Source organism: Cyrtonyx montezumae, unplaced genomic scaffold (genome assembly GCF_038088225.1).
Source record: "Cyrtonyx montezumae isolate F1298 unplaced genomic scaffold, pur_monq_1.0 scaffold_31, whole genome shotgun sequence".
Classification (NCBI taxonomy): Eukaryota; Metazoa; Chordata; class Aves; order Galliformes; family Odontophoridae; genus Cyrtonyx; species Cyrtonyx montezumae.
The window spans coordinates 993918-1005277 of NW_027072036.1; the positions used below are offsets into that span (position 1 = coordinate 993918).

The 11360-nt window shown below is 47.7% G+C and overlaps 1 protein-coding gene across 1 annotated transcript; it reads right to left on the reverse strand.

Annotated features, from left to right (window-relative positions):
* Nucleotides 1–492: 492 nt before the first annotated feature.
* On the reverse strand, nucleotides 493–11259 carry SNRNP40 (small nuclear ribonucleoprotein U5 subunit 40). The gene is made up of 10 exons (XM_065744349.1): nucleotides 11041–11259; nucleotides 10816–10945; nucleotides 10441–10534; nucleotides 8977–9142; nucleotides 8404–8526; nucleotides 7288–7408; nucleotides 6467–6549; nucleotides 5979–6040; nucleotides 2702–2805; nucleotides 493–1109 (listed from the first exon to the last, which is right to left on the reverse strand). The coding sequence occupies exons 1-10, from the start codon at nucleotides 11257–11259 to the stop codon at nucleotides 1060–1062; spliced, it is 1152 nt and encodes a 383-aa protein (XP_065600421.1). The 3' UTR covers nucleotides 493–1059.
* Between the last annotated feature and the right edge of the window lie 101 nt (nucleotides 11260–11360).

Sequence of the window (11360 nt, forward strand, 5' to 3'; positions counted from 1 at the left end):
TGCACAGGAGTGGGAGCACCTAAAATTCCCCATCGCAGCTGACGTGCAGCCCTCCTCCAGGACAGGGCATAGTGCCAGTGAGAGCCGAGCAACACCTGATACAAACTGAACCACGGCAGCAAATGGGGGGAAAAAGGACAAAATGTGCGTTGGCAAGAAACTGGGGCAGACACGTTCAGAAGAGAAACACGTAGGGCACAGACCTGGCCATGGAACAGTGGGGATAAGGCAGCAGGGAAGGAACTGACATTGCTGGAAGGGAAACTGTTTGCTCCTTCAGCAAATCTTGATGCCCACTGTGGCAGCTATGCAATATACACCCAACCTGCTTGAGAACCTGCTGCATCCCAGCCAGCCTGGTCAGCAGGGGGGGGATGTGAAGCAGCCCAGCTCCTGCACTGCTGAGTCCTGAATGCACTGTGCTGCTCTCAGAAAGCTCATTCCTTTTACATTTATTTATAGCAGAGGGCTGGCTCTACTCAAAACAAGAAAATAGAATTCAGCAGTAGCCTGACAATTATTTCCAGTGTGGTCATTTTTATTGCCATGAATAAAAAATAAAGCTGCTCTTCTGAAGATCAAGTATATGTTTTCCCTGGGTTATATATGAGTGAGGGCTTTGATTTAGTATTGTACAGTAGAAAAGTAAAGCAGAACAATAAATTCCATGCACACAGCTCTTGTAAAAAGGTGTCTATTTCAGTTTGACCGTATAAAAACAACCAAGAGAAACTGGACAGGGAATAAAACAAGCCACAAATGGAATTTAAACAAATTATACAAATTTCAAGTGATCTGGGTAAGGGTTCAGGGGCCCGTTGTACAGCCAAATTCAAAACCAACTCAATTCTAAGCTTTCCTTCTTCCCCAAAGGGGAAAAAAAACCCAAGCTGTACAGCAGGGCCACACAGACACGGCAGCCTGTGATGTCCCACTGAGCTGCTTCAACATATTCCCATTACCACAGGTGTGAGGGGGCTGGCACCAGTGAGAGGCAAGTCAATGCCACTTCTGTAAACCAGAGACTTGGAGGGTGTGAACCACGCTGCGCTCTCAGCTTCACTGGATCTCCCCCATGTACAGCCTCTTGTCACTGGATGCTGAGAGTACTGCAGGAGAGAGGAGGAAGGGAGGAATACAGACATTAAACAGTTTGAAACGCTGATGATGTGCTCTGTGGATTTAGCTACTGGCTGTAAGTTGTCTGTACACCTTCATGGGATTACTGCTTTGACATCTCAGCACATGCTGCACGTCCTGGCTGCTGTCCCATGACAGGCATAAAGGCACGCTGCCTGTAATGCCTGAGCATTAAAACACTAAGGAGAGACACATAAACATGCTGTTAATGCTCTCAAATATCCTGCAATGTTCTTCTGCTTGCAAGGAGCGTTCAGGTTGTGAATCAGGCAGGGCCAACCAAGACCATGTGCCACTAGAGGGCAGAGGGTGGCTGGGAAAGCCTGGCCTCACTGCTGGCAGAAGAACAGAGGCAAAATGCAGCTGTGCTCATCTGGAACTGCCCTAATGCAGAAGGGCTGAAAGGCTGCTGAGCACGTTCAAACACAAGTGTTAAGGAGATGACAACTCCATCAGAGCTCTGTTCTTGACCCTGGCAACTATTCCATTCAAGTCTATGAGAGATGTGTGTGGGGGCTTTGCATGAAGCTTGCAGAGCAATGTCTGTCATCTTGCTTGGTGTGCCCTCCCATGCAGATGCATATTGTGGGATGGGTGGAGCGAGTTACAAGATTAATGTTCCCAAATGTTAACAGGAACCAACTGCAGAACTCTCATGCCATGACTGGATGGGTTTTTAATTTTTACTTTCAGATGAGTGATTGATTCACAAAGAGGAGCTCAGCAGAACACAATTACAAACAATCTGCTCCAAAGTGGAGAGATTGCTCTGCTCTTCCAGCACAGTCTCTGATCTGAAGACAGAGCAATGAATAACCAAGGAACAAACCCATAATTCACTGCCCTGAATCCCCACCCCTAGGCTGCTGCAGACTGTCATGCTCAGCACCACTGAGCTCTCAGCTTCCCTTCAGGGTTGACTTGTGTCAATTTTTGGCTTAAGCAGTGTGATGACCAGGCTGATGGTGTGAGAGTTTCCATAGAAACAAACAGTGCCCTGTGGTCCTCCTCTGGCCACAACCATGCTAAGAATCTGACACCAAGTCTGGCCCCAGCTACGGCACAGTTAATGGTTCTGAAAAAGCCACCAAGAGCATCTTCTCACTCACCACTTATATGCAATGCCACACCTCTGCCCTGGAGCAGAACACTTCTGGGATGACAGAAAATTGCACTAAGAGCCTCTTGGGAAAGGTAGAGACCCTGTGCTGCAGTTGTGCCCCCAGGCTTCTCTACCTGTGATCATATGGTCAGCAATATATATACCAAACCCAAGTACCAAAAATCTTTTTCCATGGTGCCCTGGAAGCAGCAGTAGCTCACAGCCAGCTGCAGCTCATGGCCAGACCTCCACAGCACTGTTTGTCACCCAGGCCCACAAGTAGAGCCCCCATTGCTCAGCCCAGGGCCCAGCTCCAGGCTGCAGTGGTCTTCTTTCCCCCAGTCCCTTCTCTGATACTCGGGGCTCTGAACCACAGTTTTTATGCTGTTTCCTGGAAGACCAGCACACAGCCAGTTCTGAATCCATTTTCCCAGCAGACTTGATGTGGGGAGGACTTACTAATGGGTTCCTCTGGATGGAAAGCCAGTTCATTCACTGATCCCGCGTGGCCCGGCAGCTTGTACAAAATCCTCCTGGATGTGGTGTCCCACACATAGACAAACCTACAAGACAGTCATTATGAGAGCAAGCATTTGTAAAAGGAGAGCAGCCTCCTCCCACACCAACGGCTGCTTCCTGCAACGGTTCACCACCCAGGCTGTAATAACCACAGCTGTTAGCATGGATAAACAAGGAGCCCGTCAGGAACAAAACGCTGCACTGCTGAATTAAAAGGAGCAAAGGTCTGAGCAGGTAGGAGCTGACATGCCAGCTCTGTGTTAAAAGCCTCTCTGCTGTCTCAGCACTGCAGCACTGAGATTGATGAGGCCACAGAGACCCTCAGCACAGCAGCAATACAGTGGGCTTAGGGATGCATGGAGCATCAGAACACGCCTTCCTCTTGCAAACACCTCCCTGCACATGCCATGGTGGCTCTCAGTTCAGGCTGGCAGGCAAGCAGTGAGGAGGAGTCTGGGTGCTCCCCTCACATCCCTGTTATAGCACAATCCCTCCCAGTCAACAACCTTTATATATGGATTTCTTCCTGCGATGCCATTAAAATCATCATTCACTTGGCAGCATTTATTAGGGGGCCGATCAGATTGCACCCAGCCCTTTGATTAATCTCCTGCAGCCACTGCTGCAGGGTCCTGCCCATGTGCCTCACCTTGGCTGAAGGACGACACCGCTTGTGCAGTGGGTCAGAAATAAAGTGCTGGCACCAGGCAGCATTCAGACCATCCTGACAGTCTCAAATGGGGGAGAAAAGGCACCTTTGTGCAAGCTGCAGAACACAGCCTGTCCCCACCACGTCCCTGCTGTCCCCCATGGGTGTCAGTCACTATGCCAGTTCTGCTGGGGAACAAAGCACTGCTCCGACCCCAGCTATGGAGAGCTCTTGGAGGAGTGAGAGATTTTTTATACATCTACCACAGCCAGGCAAAAAGATGCTGCATCCCACCTGCACGGCCTCCCTTCCAAACCTAACACGGAATGTCCCTTGTTACAAGGTTCAAAGCTCTTCAAAAAAAAAAAGCAGTGGCTTGGGAATGCTGCCAGTTCTGCATTACGCTCGTGCTGCCTTCTCGTTTTGCTCTTTAGGTAAGTGACTGGCATCTAAAATCAAATCTGTCAGAGGGCAGAGAAGGAAAATGGCAGAGCAGCAATTGGATGAGTTCAGCGTGGGGAGCAGCTCCCCTGCACACGTGCTCCAGAGACATCACTGCAGCCACTCACACAGGATGCTGCAGAGGGTGAGGGCATGAGGGACAGCAGCAAGAGAACACATGGAGAAGCAACCTACAGTTACATTCCTCCAAAGGAAGGTCACTGCAAACGCCACTGTGCATCACTATGTCTCAGCTGTGCAGATTCAAATGTGCTCAGGATCAATGGCCCTTTCACAGCCCTGCATGTAACCCAGGCTCTGAATTCTGAAGTGGGACTGTTCCAGGCTTATGCAATGCCAGCAGAACAGAGGGCCACCACTCCAACTGTTCTTCCCTTCTGACAAGGCTGTGAGCACCTGATGAAGAGCAACATTTATTTTTACAACTAGGCCTCTCTCAGTTGAAACAGAAATTAACTTCTTTTATGCCCCAAAAACACTGAATCTTTTGACACTTTTTGGCTAAGTAGAGAGGACACTGAATAACAACAGGGCTTTTCTCAGTCATTCGTTTTCAGGCTGGTGTTATTCCTGACATTATTTTCTTGAAGAATGTGAAAAGGAAAAAAAAGAAAAAAGGAGCGTCCCACTTGAGTCATGAATATCATTTAAAGCAGCATTTCTTCAAGCACAACTACTATCTAGCAGGCAAGAATCACATCAGGCACTTTCTCTATGGCATTCTGCTGTAATGGTTTTTCTTTGCTATGGCAAAGTAGGAAAGCATTAAGCATCTGATTTTACAGTAACCCCTCTGAAAGGCTCACACTGAAAAAAAAAAAGATCAGATAATTGTCACACACACACTCCACACAATGCAGAGCAATGGGGTAACCATTGGAGAATTATCTTTCATGCAGACAAATGAGGTTTTTTTAATCTTGCTTTGCTTTCTCAGCAGATGCTCCTCCTCAAAAAAAAAACAACCCACCAAAAAACAGTACCAAACTCAAAAACTCAGAGATAGCAAAAAGATTTGAGTGGCCTTATCTAACCCACCCCAGGACCTAGCTGTGTGCTCTTCATCACCAATTTCACACCAAAGTTGCTGTCAGGCTGCAGAGCTACATCAGCATCTGCAGAACCAACCCTAATGGCCCAATATTTCAAGTCCACTTCACTGTGTCATGGCCTCAGCACGTGAAGGAACAGGTATTCATCAGCACGTGCACTGCTGCTCAGCCCAGTGGGACTGCAGGAATGGGTCACGTCTCAGCAGCCTGCTGTGACAGCTGGCCCCACTGTATCTGGACAGTAAGTGCTAAAGCTCTCCCTGTCGTCTATCAGAAACTCACTCATTTGCTGATTACTGCTGTTCCATGCCTTGGACTCTGGCCTGCAGGAATTCCTGTCTTGATGTCACTGACAGTGCATCTGGATCTGCTCCAGAGGCGTTGGTATCCTTCATGGTGACCTTCAGTGTCTGGCAGGGACCCTCTGCTGCCTTCCTCCCTCTGCTCAGTTTACCCCTTGGCTGCTCTGGTCCACAGAATCCCTCATTTAAATAAGTCATACACGTCCTAATTTAGTCAGAACCTAATTTCCTCAAACTTGTTAATTAAAGTAAGGATCACAAACAATCCCTAGAACACCACTGGTGCTCCCTGCTAGCTCTGACTGATCCTTGTGGTCATTATCAGCACAACTCCAGCACTCTGCCAGAATCTCTGCCTTTAGAAAAGTCTCACAAGAGTCTGCTGCTATGACTGCAAGAGACCTAGCGTGCTGCCAGCTATGCTCCTGTCATCTGCTTGTCCATCTGTTGGATGCAGTGACTGAACAAAAGCAGAAATGGAGCTCTCTAGAAGGTTTCTGACAACAGTAATAAGGATTTTACAACCATATAGTGCTCCTCCACTGATGCAAAGGCAATATGAACACATCGCTGCTATAATCACTGCAGACAATGCTCACAGATTACCACTGGGGATTGTCTGGGTCTTCACACCTCCATGCACAACTTTTTGGCACTTCACATTAATTTTAGAGACGATCCGGCTCATTTCAGGAGCAATTGCAAAAGTGGTTTAGGATTGGCAGTAACAGAGAAACACAGTGATAACCCACCTGTCAGCAGAGCCTCCTGCTATCTTACTCCCATCTGGGGACCAAGAGCACCTCAGAAGATTCTAAAAGAAAAAAAAAACACACACCATTCAATTTCCAAAGATTTAACTTTTCCCTTACACTTCAAGTAAAAGTCACCATGAGACTTTAAATATCATGAGCACTACTTTAATGATCCCTCTTCAAAAGATTAGAAAGTAATTACAGATTTTATTTTATTGCTGGAAACATCCATCGTCTTGTTTTTTTACACAGTGTAGATAGTAAGTGTAGAAAATACTTAATTTACAGCTAATTACAGCCAAACTGAGCAAAGAAATTTCGTTACTAATTGGAATCTCCCTTTGTGCATTAATCTTTCTTCAAGTCCTTATTAAAGCCTCATTGGTTTAAACTTGAACTTAAAAACAAAAACCAATTTACAGAAAAGTTAATAGACAGTGGCAGCGTTGTAAAAACAATACTGTTTCAGTCTGTAACACACTCACCTTTTCAAAATTATGCACATTCCCCTGGAAAATCTTTACACATCTCTCTTTTGGGGCAAACGGTCGCACATCCCAAATGCGAACTGCAACAGAGAGCATGCAGCAATTAGCAGGAGGTGGCAGGGGCATGGGGCAAGGTCAGCTGCTAATGATCAAAGACCTGGTCACATTCCTTGTTCTTTTCATGCCTAGGTTTACCCAGAAGCTAAAGGAAACCAACTGCTTCCCCGTTGCAGGAAGCTGTGATGCGAAAGGTAAAATGCAGAAATTTATAATTACACTAAGATCACTGCCAACAGGAGGGGAAAAATCCAAAACAACTATTACACAAATGAGCCACTGTCTCCTTACATGAGCATTTGCTTTATTCTAGTGCACTTCATGATCATACTTCTAATCAGATCAGCTTCGCTGAGCATCCATACGCAGGGGATGAGCAGTTTGGAAGCAGCACTGTCACTCCCTGCTGCGGGGAAGCAGTCGAACCACTCTGACAAAAGCCAGACCAAGATTATGCTCAACTGCCTGTGCAAATAACTTGTGCCACAGCCCGTGTCCTCACCGCCCTTTGGGAGATGTGACAAACCTTTGTGATACAACTGCTCCCTCTTTGCAAAGGATGTAACTGTCACGGCTCTAACAAAGAGAACTGCACCCTTCTCTGCAGACCCAGCCTGCACCCTCCCCATCCCCTCACCTGACTCTGATTTTAGCACAATGACCAATCTCAGCTGCTCCTTCCAAGATGCCCTCACAGCTCTTCAAAGGCCGGGTCTGACAGCTGACTGCACAGCTGTGCTGTCACATTTGGTAGGATGTACCTGTGTTATCCATTGCGTTGGAGAGCAGGTAAGAGCCTTCTGAACTCAGACTGAGGCCTGTCACCGAGTCTGCATGTCCTCTCATTGTGTACGTGAGCTTGTTCTGGCGAAGGTCCCATACCTTTCAGAGAGCAGACACAAAACTGGGGCTTAGAATGGACAAAGACTATCAGAAATCTTTCCAAACCATTTCATGCAGGTACTGATCAATCATCTGATAGAATCAGTTTTCAGTTTCAGTTGGGTGTGGACTGAATGGCTAAAATATAAATCTGTAACGTTACGTGTTGTCCTCTAAAGGGCAAATTCTTTTTTACCTACTTCTTACCTAACGTGTCCAACCACATTAGCAGAAGATAGTTGAATTTCAGCAGCTTGTGTATGCAGGACTCCCTTTCAATCTGGCCTAGCTCCCTCAGTCCCCATACTGCACTGTCCCACGGCACAGAGGAGCAGTTGTCCAATCCCCAAAATTTCACACACATCCTTCTTCCTAAGTGTTACTGCCATTTAAGGGGCAGTCAGAACAGATATCATTTCAGTTCAGCACACTTAGTGGTGGCCCTCTGACAAGGGATGCTCCCCATGTCTAGGTAAGACTGGAGACTGAGGTTAAAAAGATAGCAAGACTGAACTGTGAAGCCATCATGAGAATCTCAGCTAACAAATGAATGAAACACTGAGCATGCTCTTAAACAAGACTTTCCACAGTTAGTGATGAAGTAAATTATTGAAGCAGAGGTCAGAGAACGTGGTTGTGTCACCAGATTCTCTTTAGCCAACCTCATATGGCTCTAGAGCCACTGTGAGGGGCACCAGCTGCCAGAAGAGCCTGCATACTGTATCAGCAGCGGTGTGTGACAGCAGTGCTAGGATGCAGGGCCAATCACGTGGCAAACAGCCCTGGATCAACGACCTCAGAGTTTGTTGGCCACAGATCATGAGAGAGGTTGGGCACTGTGGGTCAGCGCAGTCCTTGTGTCAATAAAATCAACCAACAAACTTCTACCTCTGTCCCTGATCAATACAGCATTTTGCATGCTGCTAAAGGAAATTCTGATGGGATGGAAAAGGTAAGTGTGGCTGGAAAAAAACACAAGGACACAAGCATCATACCTTAATATCATTGTCAATGCCCCCAGATATGATCTGATCGCTGGTGTCATTGAAAGTCACAGCCAAGACCTGGTAAGTGTTCTGAAATGTCTGGACAGCAGCTTTCTTCCTGATATCCCACAGCTGAAAAGACATCGTGGTTGTAAAAATTACATATAGGAAGTTGCATGCATGCTTTGTAGACTCAGACCACTCTACTAAAATCCGCTATTTTAGATCTCAAAGGAACTTTACAAAAAGCACAGTAAAAGTCTGTTGTTACAAAACAGGAATTCCTCGATTTTAAGGAAAAATATGAGGGAAGAAGGCAGTTGAATAAAAGATTTCAGTAACTGCATGCCTCTCACTTATTAATGTTGTTCAGCAATAGATGAATAGATTAATTTTGTTAACCTTCATCCAAAAAATTACAGAAGGAGCAACAGAATTTATTTCCTGGAATCAAAGTTTGTTGATAACAAAACTACAAGAGTAACTACAAGGTGAATTCCACCAACTTAAATGGGGAGGAACATGAAATGTTCCTTAGGGATCCTACATCACTGTCATTGTAGACTATCTCCATGTACTGACCTTCACTGTCCCATCATCACTGCCCGTACAGACAAGCTGAGGTCCTCGCCTTGCTGGGTAGCAGGAGTTCACAAACGAGGTATGGCCCTTCAGCCTCTTCACTCTCTCTCCAGTCTCACTATCCCACACAGCCACAGTCTTGTCTGTGGATGCTGAGAAGAGCATGCTGTGAAGAAGAATCAGTGTGAGATTCTCAGTCTCAGAAGCATTTCACCCATCCCACCTCTCTTACTCTCCAGACTTGAGGTCAGAACTTGAAATATTAAATGGGACTGTGCCACTGAAGCAGACATTCGTTTTGCTTGAAAAGATCATGTCCTATAACTTGTCACCTGAGAAAAAACACTGACACCCTTCTTGCTACAGTTGCCTTTCACGTAGTTGTAGAGAGCAATGAGATCTCCTGCCAGCTCCCTTTCCTCTAGACAGAACAACTTCAGTTCCCTCAGCCACTCCTTGTATTTCTTGTCTTCTAGTCCCTTCACCAGCTCCATCACCCTTCTCTGAGCATATTCCAGCAATGCAGCGTCTTTCTTGTTGTAGGGGCACAAAACTGAACACAGTACTCAAGATGTGCTCTCACCAGTGCTGAGCAAAGGGGGACAACCACTTCCCTGCTCCTTCTGCCATATTACTTCAGATGCCAGCCAGGATGCCATTGGCCTTCTTCAGGACACACTGCTGGCCCGTGTTCAGCCTGGATCCCTTCCCACAGGACACCCTTCCAGACACTCTCCCTGAGCCTATACCACTGCATGGGGTTGTTGTAACCCAAGTGCAGCACCCAGCACTCAGCTCTGTTGAACGTCACATGACTAGATTCAGACCATCACCTCAGATCCATCTGTAACATTCCTGCCCAATATGGTGTCACTTGCTAGTTTACTGATGGCACACTCAAACTCTTCACTGAGATCTGATAAAGATCTGATAAAAACATTGACCAAAACTGGCCCCAGTACTATTAAGAACTATGCCTAACATGTAAAGACAAACGAGATGTTTCACAGCAGGCTGAGGTGCTTTCACCAAATCTCATATCTGTATGAAATTATACATAGGATTTTTGCCTCCTCAGACACAGTCTGTGATGGGAAGAGAGGATGCAAAGTCTAGCAACCTCCTTGTTCACAGGCAATGGTGGAAGAACCTTCTGAAATAACAAAACACACATGTGTTTTCTTTCTCTCATATGCAACTTGTGTTTCCCACATCAGCAGCACAAGCATGCAGATTTTTGAGGACTGAAGTCAAAGGCATTCGTATGTCACAAGTGGTTCTGGAGCCAATTCTCAGCCTCAAGCAGGCACCACTTCTAATCTGCGAATGCAAAAGTGCCGCTGCAAGGGCCATTGGCTGAGCAGTAGCAATGGGAAGGTCTCGTGTAAGTGCTCTGTCCAGCAGAAAACATCTCCCCTTAGAAACAGGGGGGATTGGACAGGAATCTAACAGCATGCCCCTTACCTGCCATCCGTGTTATAGTGCAGCTCCATGACTGCCCCACTGTGTCCCTTCAGGGTGGCGAAGTTATCACAATCCCCATAGACATTCCATAGCACTATAAAAGCAAGAGAGATGAAAGAGGCCAATGCATGAAAATACATCTAATCTGGGCTGTGAGATCTGCAGCCTGGAGAAGAGAAGGTTCTGGGGAGACCTCATAGCAGTCTTTCAGAAACTAAAGGGAGTCTATGAGAAAGAAGGAGCAGATGCTTTAGCAGGATCTGCTGTGATAGGACAAAGGAAACTGGTTTCAGATGAAAAGATGGGAGATTTTGACAGGACGTAAACACAAATTATCTTTACACTAAGGGTAGTGAAAGCTGGCCTGCTACTCACAGATCAACCTATCGAAACCGGCGGACGCAAGGGTGTTGCCGCCAGGGTGGAACTTGCAGCAGTACACCTCGCCCTCGTGCCCAGACAGCAACATGATGGGCGCCTGCAGCGAGGAGCAGCGCGGGGGACCCTGCGGGAGGATACGGAGAAAGAAATGAGGAGGAGCCGGGGCAGAGGGCACAAGGCAAAGGCGCTCTCCATTCCCGCCCCGCTCACAGGCCCTACCGATTGTAGCAGAGCTCCGGACGGGGTCTGCCCGCCGCCTCCGCCCGCCGCCGGCGGGTCATGGCGGGGCCGCTTGGCCGCCGAGGGCACGAGCGGTAGATCGGGACCCGGCGTGGGGCCGGGAGCAGCGCCAGGCGCGGGGCCGGGGCCGGGAGCTGGACCGGGGCCGGGGCCTGGCACCGGCCCGCCCGGGGCCTTTCGCTTCTGCTGCTCGATCATCGCCACGGGCCGCGCGCGCCCGCCCGGCTCCCCATTGGCCAACCGCGCTGCCTTCTGCCACGCTGATTGGAGGAGCGCTCCCGGATGGCCCACCCTCCCCT

What these genes read in the sequence shown, in the direction of transcription:
- SNRNP40 (XM_065744349.1), bottom strand. Translation starts at nt 11,259, where the DNA reads ATGATCGAGCAGCAGAAGCGAAAGGCCCCGGGCGGGCCGGTGCCAGGC. An exon ending in CGGTTTCGATAGGTTGATCT is followed by an intron (nt 10,535 to 10,815) that starts GTGAGTAGCAGG and finishes TTGCTTTTATAG; the next exon opens with TGCTATGGAATGTCTATGGG. An exon ending in CCATCCAGAGGAACCCATTA is followed by an intron (nt 1,110 to 2,701) that starts GTAAGTCCTCCC and finishes TCTCTCCTGCAG; the next exon opens with TACTCTCAGCATCCAGTGAC.